The 12,631-nt window shown below is 50.1% G+C and overlaps 1 protein-coding gene across 2 annotated transcripts in view; it reads right to left on the reverse strand.

Annotated features, from left to right (window-relative positions):
• Nucleotides 1-9,592, reverse strand: part of PSKH1 (protein serine kinase H1) — a 31,379-nt gene extending 21,787 nt beyond the window's left edge. Inside the window, exons 1-3 of one of the 2 annotated variants that reach the window (XM_018083226.3) lie at nt 9,528-9,592; nt 7,628-7,790; nt 5,530-6,555 (exon numbers count right to left, since the gene is read on the reverse strand). In XM_018083226.3, coding sequence (XP_017938715.2) covers nt 5,530-6,468 — 939 coding nt within the window. In that variant the 5' untranslated portion in view covers nt 6,469-6,555; nt 7,628-7,790; nt 9,528-9,592. Of the gene's footprint in view, nt 1-5,529; nt 6,556-7,627; nt 7,791-8,984; nt 9,214-9,527 lie in introns of those variants that run through there. The other variant, XM_018083234.3, reaches the window with a different exon arrangement.
• Nucleotides 9,593-12,631: the final 3,039 nt, after the last annotated feature.

Raw genomic sequence — 12,631 nt, forward strand, 5'->3', positions numbered from 1 at the left:
CCTGTAAACATGCATCAGCTGCCTCAAAATGGCTTTATTTTTATCTTGCTGTCTGTCAGGTAGCACATGCACAGTTTGTTTGTTAATGCACTCCATGTTTCCTGCTTCTCCTATCACCTGCAGGCAGAGAAACTGCTTGGGGAGAAAGTGTTTTGCTTCTTTACCTACATAGGTCGAGTCAGTTATTGTGGGAACACCATTCACACCACTCCACTCAGCTACCCATCTAGAGCAACTTGGTTTTCCTGTATCCAAGGGTGTTCTTCCAGCCTGAACCTATCCATGGAGGACCTGCAGAGTTTACTCAACACCTGCATTTAACCTGGTGCTTTCAACTCCAAGCTAAGGTGGAAAATCATTAAGGTTCTGAATGTTCAAGGAGAGAAAAGAAGAAATGCAATGCACATACAATCTGCACGTTAGGCCCCTCCTTTGGCTCTGCTCTTGAGGCATTTGAGCTGCAAATCTCTCTTTACCATTAAAGTTTTTAGTATGTGTTTCTTGGCTGCTTTTGATAAAGCTTTGGAGGAGCTGCTGATGCGCAGGAGGGCAGGAACACCATCCAGAAGGACCTCAGCTAGCTGGAGAAATGGATCTAACTGCATCTGCCAGCACTGCCAGGGCACTTAGGGAGGAGGACACCCCACCAGATGTCTCAGAGGTGCCCAGTGAAAAGGCAAGTGGTGACTGTCCAGCTGCAACTGGGTAAATTCTATCTGGATGTAAAGAGAAATCACAGTTCCCACAAGAATTGGGCTGCCCCAGGACAGAGCCCAGAGAGGTGGTGACATCTCCACCCTCACGGCAGCTGGAGTGAATAAGGTGCTAAGCAACCTCATCTAGCTTAAAATTCAGCCCTTCTCAGAACAGGGGTTTGGTCCAGAGACTTCCTGAGGTCCCTTTGTGCCTAAATCTTCCTGTAGTTTTAAGTTCAGTGGCAGGCACTGGAACACTACTGCAGGAAGCCAGGCCAGCTGTTCTCTCTGCATGGCTGCTCAGCCCCTTGCAGAGCTCCTCCAGACTTGCACTGCCCAACTTCCTCTGTGTATCAAACATGTCTCTCCTTACACCCCATTTACCAATGCATCCACTAGCACCATTATTTAGAACAAGCTTTTTAGGGTGTTTGATTAAGAGATGTTCCCACAGCAGCCCACACCGACCTCACCCACTGTGAACACACCACAAAAAAGCTGATTCTGTTCTATAAATAGGAAAACAGACCACGAGGGGAAATGATTTGCCCAGATCAGATAGCAAAACCAGAACAATTCATACACCCTAGCTCAGCTTCCCAATTTAACCATAACATGTATTACCTTCCACTTCTTCAGGCAATTTTCCCAGGTGTGTAAAGCAGCATAAAAGTACTGGTATTCAACAGAAGGAGAAGCTTTGAAACAGAAGTAGAGCAATCCTGTCCTAGCAGGATAATGATGGTCTGATGTTCATTTCTGCACTTTCAAAGGAAAGTGTGAATGTTATTCCAGCTTTATTCCTCAATCAACTTTTTTAAGTTACAAAGAGACCCCCAGAAATCAGTTTTATCCCCAAGATTTCAATTAAAATATTGCCAAGCCTTCTTTTCAGTAAGTTCTAACAAAACAGGTGAAAGATAATAACTCTGCAGCAGGCTACATCCAATGCAGTGTCAATAGCCCACCCAACCCTTACTCAGGGATGCTCAGAAAAAAGAAAGCATACTAAGTTACAAAGCCAGCTTTCCTTCATTCCTCACCCTAGCCATTACTCCAAGGAGTTCAAAAAGTACAGAAGAAGGTAGGAGAGATAATCAGTGCAGTGACGTCAGCAGTACCTGAATAACCTATTGTGGGAGACCTCTCCTATTGATCTGCTAATGGCCTCTTCAAACAGACCTCACACTCCAGGAACAGGAGCCCGGGGTAAGAGGGTCCCAGGCAGAAAGCAATTACATTAGCTGGATGTGAGATGACTTGTTTTTCCAAGAACATGGAGCTACTTCTCAGGTCAGCGTGCATCTTGGCTTTTATTCCTCTCTCAATACAGCTTTGTCCTCTCTGACCAGGTTTTGAGGCCAGACCTTTCAAAAAGCAGGACTGAGCACTGAGACTCTGCAAACCCAGGGCACTGCTGCTGCCTGACCTGGTGCAGCTTGAAGACACCTTCCTCCTTCCCCCCTGGAACTCAAGCTGTCAGTTCTGGGCACCGCAGTTCACAGGCTTCTTTTAACATTTCCTCTTCCATTTCACATCCTCAAACTTCAGACTACAGACAACAAAAGCACTGGCTCCCATGAAACCTCTGCTTCTGCATCTATCCAAGATAGACACTTTCTGCAATGCACTCAAGTATTCTGCCCACTCCTGCTCCAAAGAAACCAGGACTTATGGCTCCTGTCATTACCATTAGTCTGACAAACTTATCAACAGCCTCATTTCTGACATCTTCCTGTGTAACACACACACACACACAAAAAAAGGGCAATTTTCTGTGAACACCAGAAATTCGGAAGCATTTAAAAGCCCAGGAGGTGGCCTTTAAGAATGATGGCAAGGTTGTGGGAAGCACACCAGACACCTCTAAATCTCTGGCTCACTTTGTTTTCTCCTAGAATTTATTCACAAAACAAGCAGCCTTTTTACTGCATCTCCTGCCAATACCTGGCTACGTCTGCAATTTAGGGGCATGGGTTTAATTACACTGGTAAATTAAAGCATCCATTTTCCCTGGCTCTGGAGGAACAGAAAGCATCCCAGCAGCAGACACAGGCTGCTGGCTGACACATATTTGCTTTCCAAGCAGTAAAACACTGACAGCTTTCCAAAACAACCACTCATGTCACACATAGTATCCGTAATACCCCCCTAAAGTGTGTAATTTGTAGTGGGATAACAAGTAAAATGCCTCAGGCTTGTGCACTGCCACACAACACACAGTCTAATGCTTTCTCTGTGGCACATGTGCTACCTCTGCACATACAACCTACGAGCATCCAGTGGCCCCAGTTGCAATGAATCCACAAAATTTCTCAAAATAAGTCCCTCCTGGCACAAGGATCAGTGGACATCAAAGTAAATGACACCAGGGAACCTTCAAAACCGTTGCTCTCAATTCCCTCTCTCCAGACTGCCTATGGCTGCACTGACTTTGGTCAGAGACCCCCCTCAAATGTTGATTTTTTTTTGGAGGAAGGGCCTCTGTCTGTTCACTCGTTCTTCAAATGTAAGCCAGCCCATACCTTTGGTTATTCACACTGCCCTTCTACACATGCTTTTCAGTTCTGTGATTTTATCCAGAGGATGCAGAACTGCACTTCATATTCAAGGGCATGGCCCAGCAAGGACACCTGCAACAGCAACACTCACTCCTAGTATCAACTAGCTTTTGATCATAAGTATCAAGATGATATTTAGAAGTATTTAACCTCAAATTGTTTCTTCTGAAGAGCAAGAAGCACCTTCAGGGCCCACCATCATTTACAGAAAATTCCAACTGCCCATCTTCCCATGGGACCACTCAAGTTTGTCCACACTGAACACAGACAATTTATTTTGTGATCCCTCACTGCTTCCTCAGATTTGTTTTTAACCTCAACAACTCAGTATCATCAGCACCATTTTACTGGGTGTCACATGGGTATCCCACCTCTTGCTTCTAAAATTCTAAGACTCCAGGATTACCCCATTTCACAAGAACAGGCAGAACCTGTGTTAGGTAACATGCTAAACTTAATTAAAAAACCTGCAAAAAAGTAAAAATAGCAAGTGACAAAGTTGAGTGAGTCATAACATCCAGTGTCACTACACACAAGCTCATGCACTGAGGAGCAGAGACATTACAGGGAATACACCAAATTATGCAGACACCATGACATCCCCAACCCAGCTCAGGAAACCTCTTGGGGTCACAGAGGGCCACTCTCTGCAGAGATCTGGCAGATCTACTACCACTGGTTACAAGGTGACCAGGACTTTGCTGTTCAGTGTGACCCACAGATGTTACATGGTGCAGCTGGTAATTCATCTCTTTCTGCATCAGGATAACCCCACTGCATGCTTAAACTCCACAGCTGGTTAACAAAGCCTATTAACACAGCAAATTAACAAAACAAGCACAGGCTGCCAAAGTCAGCTGAAATTGGAGTTCAAGGAAGCAGCTGATAGAATATTTTCTGAAGGAAGTAATACAATTAGTCCAAAACCTGCCAAATTTGGGGGTTTATGACCCCTCACACTTGTGTCTCCACTGTGTACCAGGGACTTCGAGGAGCACTCATGGAAAGAATTAACAAGATCCACAAAGGTGTCAAATCTGGGCTCTCCTTGGTGGCCTCCTAAGCAAATGCCAGTATTCCTCTGTTTCATTTAATTTGGATATTCCAGCTATTAACACAAGCTGGCCTGACAGCTTTAAAGTACAAAAGACTTACTGACACCTTTGATAACCCTTTGGAGAATGACTGATTTTTTTTTTTTTAAACACAATCCTAAAGCAGCTTAATATGTTTAAAAACTTAACGTGCTGGATTCCTTCCATCCATCATTAAAATGCCAACATACCTGTCACACTTAAAAATATAAAATCATTAATTTATTCTGGGTTTTTGACAGTTACTTTAGTGTCATTTCAGAATCATAAATTTAGCCTCTCATTAACACTCAAAGATTCACCTCAAAGTCATGGTGTTCAGGAATCTAAACAACACTCTCCTACTTATTAAAGAAAGAAGTTATAAAAGCTTAATTTTTTAGTATTTTTAATACAGTGAGGGATATAAACAGAAAGACAACTTGCAAATTTGGATCCCCCCACTTTCTATAGGTGTGATTTCTAGTGAGGTTATGCTACACTTGGTAATGGTGCTGGTGAAGGAGCTGGCTGGTCACTGAGCTCTCCCACCATGATCAGAAGGAAGTTCTCTGGAGTGATGGGACTCTGGGAGGGCAGGGGCACCCATCTTCTGCCTAAGAATTATCTCCTAAGGGTCCTCTTTGCATGGTTATCTACAAAAACTATCCTTCGACCCTTCAATTCATCACACACCAAGCTCATTGTCAAGAAGACAATGCAGATCCATTTCTGAAATGCTCATGTCTCCAGATTGAGGAACCAGGAGCCCCTTGCCTGCCAGAACCCTGCCTTTCAGCAAAGCTGTTTTTCATACTCCTCTTGGATTTGTACCAGAAATCAGACTGGGTATGTACATGCCACATTTCAAACACCCTGGCACAAGTTTCTACAGCAAAGCCTCAAACAGCAGCTTACCACAGCCAACGTTCCCCCAGCCAGACACCCACAAGCATCCCAGTTCTGTTCTGCATGAAGAGTCTCCTCTCTCTTAACACTCAGTTTCCTAAAGGAGTTCACTGTGCTGCACTGGGAGCGGTTTGGGAAAGCAGACAGAAAACGGGGAAGGATTTTAAAAGCCAGAATCACAGATTTTGTTAACCCGGGTAACGTCGCCAGCCTGCACGTGACAAGCAGCTTCCTGCCATCACGAAGACCCAACCTAGGGAGAGCTTCTTGACTTCCCCTCAGCACACTCACCTCGCCTGAGTAGCTGTACTTTCCCTTCAGGATCTGCCGGTACAGGCGGGTGCGGTTGTCGTCCTCGAAGGGCATCGTCCCGCTGAGCAGGATGTACGAGATCACACCCAGCGCCCACATGTCCACGGAGTTCGTGTAGGGCTTCCTGACCAGGATCTCGGGGGCGATGTACTCCGGGGTCCCGCACGTGGTTTTCATCAGGCAGTCGTCCCCCTTCTTCCGAGCGCTCGCCAGCCCGAAGTCCGTGATCATGATCTTGGAGTCCGTGCCCGGGTGGTAGTACAGCAGGTTCTCCGGCTTGAGGTCCCGGTGGGTGATGCCCAGCGTGTGCAGGTACCTGACGCCATCCAGCACCATCTGCAGCACGCGCGTGGCGTCCCTCTCGGTGAAGGAGCCCTTGGCGATGATCCTGTCGAAGAGCTCCCCGCCCGTCGCCAGCTCCATGACCATGTACACGCGGTCCTGGGTCTCGAACACCTCGATGAGCTGGATGATGTTGGTGTGCCGGACCCTGCGCAGGACGCTGAGCTCCGACTCGCACACCTCCCTGCCCTCCCGGTACTTGGTCTCGATCATCTTGATGGCGTAGGGCTGCTTGGTGGCCTTGTGCTCCACCCGCACCACGCGGCTGAAGCTGCCCCTCCCGATCAGGGCCTTGATGTCGTACTTGGCCGTCACTCTGGGGTCGAACTTGGCGCGGTATTTGGCCACTTTGTTCTTGCGGGGCTCAGGCTGGTGGGCGGGCAGGGCATTCCCGGGATACGGGTTGGCGTGGTGAGGAGGCGAGGGGGAGCCAGCCTTGATGACAGCCCCACAGTCATCCCTGATGAAGTGCTTGTATATGTCACTGTGGCCTGTGTAGGGTTCAACTTTTTTAACCAGGTCCAGCTGCACATCTTTGGGGGGCTCGGGAAGCACTTTGCTTGTCCCACAGCCCATCACTGACTGGTGTTAATTCCCTGTCAAGGCATGTTCCCAGGGGAGCATCAGCAGCAACCACATCCAGGACAATTCCCACATTTGAACCTTAGGAAAAGAACGAGGAGAAACAAATAAATTGGAATCGAGGTAGTAAAGGTTCAAATGGGAAAAAAAAAAAGTAGGCCATGCTACCACAAACTAAGAATTTGGGATTGACCAAACACAGTGCTCTGCTGCTTTCATCACAAGCCAGTGCCTACAAACACAGCCATGGTCAGAACCATGGATGTGTCCATGGAAATCACACAGTATCTTTTTTTATTAAGCACAGTTCATGTTCTGCTCCCAGCTGAGCACTGAATCGTACTCACAGAGTGGCTGAGACTTCTGGAGGTCTTTTTTTCCGGCCACAATTGCTTAATAAAAAATCAAATTAAGGAAAGAGCCAAGCACTTTCCTTTGTTTTGTTTCAACTGCTCAACTTCATAAAACAGCAGCCACTGCAAACCTTAAGTGTTTTGAAATGCCTCACTAGCAGCTCCACAAAGTACCTCAGCAACTTGTTCACTTAACAAATCTGCTTAAGACTTTCTTTATATTGATCTTGTACAGCATCTTAAACCTCTCATTGCTTTGCTCCTGGGGATCAATGGAATGGCACAGGAAGGAAATATGGAGCCAGAGGCATGCTGGCTTTAAGGTGAATTTTACCACTGAACTTGATGCAGCCCCTGCTAAAGGGGAAATGTTCACTTAACCAGAGCAGCCTTCAGTCAGCAAGTCCCTCACTCTCCAAACCCTGAGAAATCGAGGTGGGCTTTGACATCTTTCAACAACCTGACTCAGTTTTGCTTTATTTGACATCTTCAGGCACCAAGTGGCACTTCTGGTTTTCCATATGGAGCTGTGTGTAGTAAGTGGAATTTCCACCAGCTCTTCCAGACTAGGAGCTCTTGCTCATCACACTGTATTTCAAACAAAACCAAATCAGGTGCACACAGGCAAGTCTTTATGTGCTGATTAAAGCAGTATCACGGGCCAGGAGATGGGGAAGCTGCCTGTGGCTCTGGCAGTTTTACACTTGCACCTTTTGGCTCAGAGCCCATCAATAGGTGCCTGAGCCTTTGCAGGAGGCTACAGAAAACCATCAATCTCGAAATGTGATCTCAGGTCCTACCATCACCAGATGAATCTCCTCTCAGGCACCACCTCTCCAACCAGCTCCTCAGCATGAACAGCAGAAAAGGAACTCTGGCTGGTTTTCCATCAGGAGAATCAGGTGGAGAAACAAGAAGTGTTTTAAAGGGACGTCCGGAAGAAGCTCAGACTCTGCATCCAACCTGGAAAGAAAACCAGGCTTAAGTTAAGATTCAGTTTTAAAATCAAACATCACCAAAGGAACTTCTCAGGGAAGCCCTCCTGGCAGCACCCTGAGGTCATCACAGACGTGCCTGTGGTAGGGTACAAGCAATAGGAATAAAGAACCAACTTCACAGGAAGCTTAACTGACTTTCCCCAAGTGCTGCCCTGGAAGTGGGGGTTTGTTCAGATTAAAGTACCATGACAAAACATAAAGAGCTGTGGCTGGTCCTGAATCATTCCTCCCACGGACAGTTTGTCTCAGAATTATTAAGCCTTAAAGCATATTAACTTAACAGAGAAATGGAGGGAGAGCATTCACAAACAAGGTTATTACAGAGTAATTCAACCTGTAGAGAAGCAGTTGTGGGAAATGTCGGGCCTGTAAATAAAACTGAAGAGAAGAACCAAACACGTGAAAACATCATATATAAATCCCCTAATGGCATTAAGTGAGATCTGGCAGCAACTCCAGTATGTCAGTGTACACCCAAGAGTCCCATGGAAGCCCACAGAACCCCAGAGCTGCACACCAGAGTCAGCACCAAAATGCCCAACTCCACATCGGTGCAGGTGGAAACGCTCTGTATAACAATCACCACGAGTCTGGGGAAAGGAATTAAAGAAATGGGGCATAACAAGCCCACTCCAAGCAGGAAATCACAGACTTGTCAGGTGCCAAAATATCTGAGAGGAGAGAGCACATCTGAGTGTGTGCAGCTGTATCCAGCTGCAGCTGGAAGTGGTGGGAAGGAATGAGGGGTTTATGCTTCTTCCCTTGGACATGCAGCATCTCACTCCCCACAGCGCAGCAGGGAAACACCTCAGCTCTTGGCAGCTCAGAAGTGTCCTCCCACTGAAAATATCAGGGAAGGAATGGTTGAGGTCCCTGCAGATAAGGGGTGTCAGTCACCTGCCTAGATCCCCCAAGGCCAAGCAGACCTTCCACCCTCAAGTAAATACATCACAACTTGAAGCTCTTTAATGTTGCTGTTCTGTGAGATGCCAGTTTGGAAATCTGAAGACAGCAGCTCTTAACTGTGTTAATCAAAGCCCAAACACAGCAACCTGCAAGCCACACCTGTGCCAACACAGCAGCACTGAGACCACCTCACCCGAGAGCACCACATCTTAGTAACACAGGGCAAATGTGCCTCTTACTGCCTGACACAAACCTGGCATAAAGCTGACACAAAACTGGCATAAACCCGGCATAGACCCGGCATTCCCAGCGGGAGCCTCCAGTGAGTTTTGCAGGGGAAACCTGGGGCTGAGGCTGCTGCAGCACCGCAGGCAGCTGTGCCAGAGCCAGGGGCGGACCAGTCTCGGCCAAACCAACCGCGATTCCCAGAACTCTTGACTGTTTTCACAGCTTCTCCCGAGATTTCCACAACTCCCACTGTTTCCATCACTCATCCCGACCCAGGCCGTTTCTCGCACATCCTGGAAAGCGGACCCAGGGCCGGGCCGGTGGCGGGAGCTCGTCCCGCGGCAGGCTCGGCTCCAGGCCCAGGAAGCGCTGAGGGGACGCTCCGGGGCGGGCAGGGCTCGCCCCCCCGGCCCGCCGTTCCGCGGCCCAGCGCTCCGGGCAGCGGCAGCGCTGAGGCGCCGGGCCCACCGCGCGTCCGGACGCACGGCGCCGGAGCGGAGGGAGAGAGGGGGGATGAGAAGGGAGGAGGTGCCGGTGCCAGCGCTGGTGCCACCGGGCCCGGACTCACCTGGGCCCGCTCCGGCCCGCGCCGCGGCACCCCTCTTAACGTCATCACCGCGCGCCGGACGCCCGAGGGGGCGGGGACGCCGCGCCGGCGATTGGCTGAGGTGCGGGGGGGGCGGGGCCGAGGCCGCCCGGGGGAGGGGCCGCTCTACGCCCCTGGCGGGGCCGCAGGGACAGGAGCCGGGGTCTCTCAGGGCTCCGGGACCCCCCAACCCCGCGGGCTTTGGGACCCCCTCAGCCCCATCCAGGACCTGGGGCCCCCTCAGTGCCATCTGGGAACCCTCAGGGCTCTGGGACCCGCCAGCCCTGTCTGGGACACCCCAGCCGCACACGGGACCCCTCAGTGCCATCTGGGGCCCCTCAGCCCCATCTGGGGCTCCTCAGGGCTCTGGGACCCCCAGTCTGATCTGGGACCCCCCCTCAGTTCCATCTGGGGCCCATCAGGGCTCCGGGACCCCTCAGCTCCCTCAGGGACCCAGGACTGCTCAGCCCCACGGGGCCCTTGGAACCCCTCAGCCTCATGGACCCCTGGGCCTCTCTCACCCCACTGGCCCTGCTGTCACCCACAAGACTGTGTTCCCCAAAACGGTGTGCAACAAGCCGGTCCTGACACACTGGAGAGAGAGACGCTGGTCATTGATTTCAGAGCTGCTGAGCCCGGGTGCTCGGGGCTATTCCACAAATCCAGCACGTCCCGCTGGACTTGCCGTGTTGTCATTCACACACAAAGTTCAGAGGCAGTAAATTCCCAAGCACAGCCGCTCTGTTGGGTTGATTGGTACTTTCCATACAAATCACATAAACCAGGTAACTTCTACTCATGCTCAGGGGAAAGGTCTTCACCTTGGCAGGGTCTTTTTGAGCTGTGATTTTTAGTATTATAATGAAGATAGTTCAGGCCTAAGATACATGGACCTGGAGTACTTTAGCCAAGTTAGTGATGTCTATGTAGACATATGTCAACGTCTTGATTTACTACATCCAGGATGTCCTTGAGTAAGGGATGCTGGCTTCTGCCACTTCCACTGATTAGGTCTCCTTTCATGCTTATTAGGCTTCAAAGTATACAGAAATCAAACATGAAAAACCATCCTGACTTAAGACAATCTTGGTATATTCTGCATTTTGCAACACTGTGACTCTCTTTAGCCCCACAGGGCCTGGGACCCCACTCAGCCCCACGGGCCCCTAGGGATGGTGTTCCCCCTCCCCATGCTCCTGCCTTGGAGAGATGGCCATGGGGATGCACTGCCCAAGGATGGATGGCTCCTCACCTCCTTTCCGGAGCCAAACCAAGCTCTGAGAGCTGCCCAGGGGCGCCTGGGAGAGCTGCTCCCACCGAGCAGCTCCGAGGGCTCCCCGCTGGGCTTCGGGGCTCTGAGAAAACACTCCCTTTGCAAGAGAATTGCCCGGAAGGTCCTTTTCCTTGGCAGGGAAAACCCGGTCCCTGCGGGCTAGCTGTTGTGCACAACAGAATAACGAGGCACATTCCTTTCCCCTTTCTTTTCCTCAGCTACGAAGTGCCACAAAACCCACAAAGTTTGCTTGGTAACTGCCTGTGGGCTTTCCTCCTCATATCCTTTGCCCATACCCAGCAAAACACTCCACGTCCTGGCCCTGGATGACCTGAAAGCAGGGGGATGAGGGATGACACCTTGCAGGGATGCTGACGGCTCTCCTTTCTCTGGGGAAGATACAAACACGACACTGCCGGGCTTGTTTTCCAGCCTGGCTGTCACGTCATTCCCGAGGCGGTTCGGGTGGAGTGGGGCTATTTTCACACTCCTACCATGCTTTTAAAAATAGCTGGTTTTATTTCAATGCTCCTGGGATCTTCGGCTGCTTAAAATGATTAGTAAGTCATAATGTAATAAAAGTTGTACCTGCTGATGCACGCTATTGTCATCAGCTTCTTCTCCACGTAATTCCCAGTAAGGCGTGGAAATGTGTGAGGGTTGAGAAGGGGCTGCTTGGGCTGGACCTGACAGATCTGGTGAGTTGTACAGTTCCCTACAAGAAAAATTCCCCAGTTCCTGTTGTCCCACTCAGTAATGGTGCTGCTGGTGCGTTTTCAGCCCTCTTACTCCCCCCCTTTTCATTCTGGAGATGTTTCCACAACCACACGTCCTCTGCACTGTCCCCGGGAGGTGGCTTAGCCTGTGTCTGTCCTGTAAAACCTTGCATGTGTCCCTATTTAAGTTGATCCTGTTATTTTAGGCTGTTTCTCAAGGTCATCCCAGCTTGGTGCCACCAGCGTGTGCCTCTCCTCTTCATCCCAGCTGCTACAGCTGGGTGTAGAGCAGTGGGCTGCCTCACCTTGGCCACAGGGATAAGTGCTCTGCAAGGATGCGTTTCCCTCAGGGGATGCATCTTCCATTAGCTGCTTCCTCACAGCTTTGTTTCCTGACCAGCCCCATGAGAACATAAAATGAGGCACTTCCAGGCCCATCACCACTGGAAAATGTCAAAGAGCCAACAAGTATCCAAGTCTTGGGCCAGAACCACGGACTTCTGAGAACTTTAATCAGAGCAGCTCACTCTTGTATTATTTATGCCACGGTGGTGCTCTGAGACCCACTGGAGCCAAGACATCATCACACCAGACATCCGCACAAAGCCGACATCCGCCTGGCAAAGCACCCAGGGATGAGGCTGGGAACTGTCTGCTCATCCACATGATCCACTGCCTGCCAGGTCAGGCACTCAGTTTGGCTTTGAGATCACCATCTACTGGCCCCTGAAACCTGTGAATCCATCTAGAGCCATTCCTGAGGCTACAGGAGGGAGTTTTCTCACCAGGATAAGCACCTTGCTCCTTGGGGACACCGGCTGTGGGCTGCAAAGCCCTGAGCGCCAAGGAGGCCCTGCAGCCTCTTGTCCCTCTGGGCTCTGGGTGCCTGGGCTCCCACCAGCACTGCTTCATCCCGTCCCTCAGCGGCCACGCCAGGCCAGAGCTCAAGGTTGTCCCGGGAAGGCTGAGAAGAGGTCGGAGAGGGAGGATGTTCAATTAAAGCTGCTTAAAAAAGAGATCCAACTTTCCATATGCCTCTCTGGGGAATAAAAAAGCCCCAGAGCTGAGCGCAGATGGGGTGCCAGGCGGGGACTGAG

This window comes from Manacus vitellinus, unplaced genomic scaffold (assembly GCF_001715985.3).
Source record: "Manacus vitellinus isolate BGI_N305 unplaced genomic scaffold, ASM171598v3 scaffold_10_pilon, whole genome shotgun sequence".
Lineage (NCBI taxonomy): Eukaryota > Metazoa > Chordata > Aves > Passeriformes > Pipridae > Manacus > Manacus vitellinus.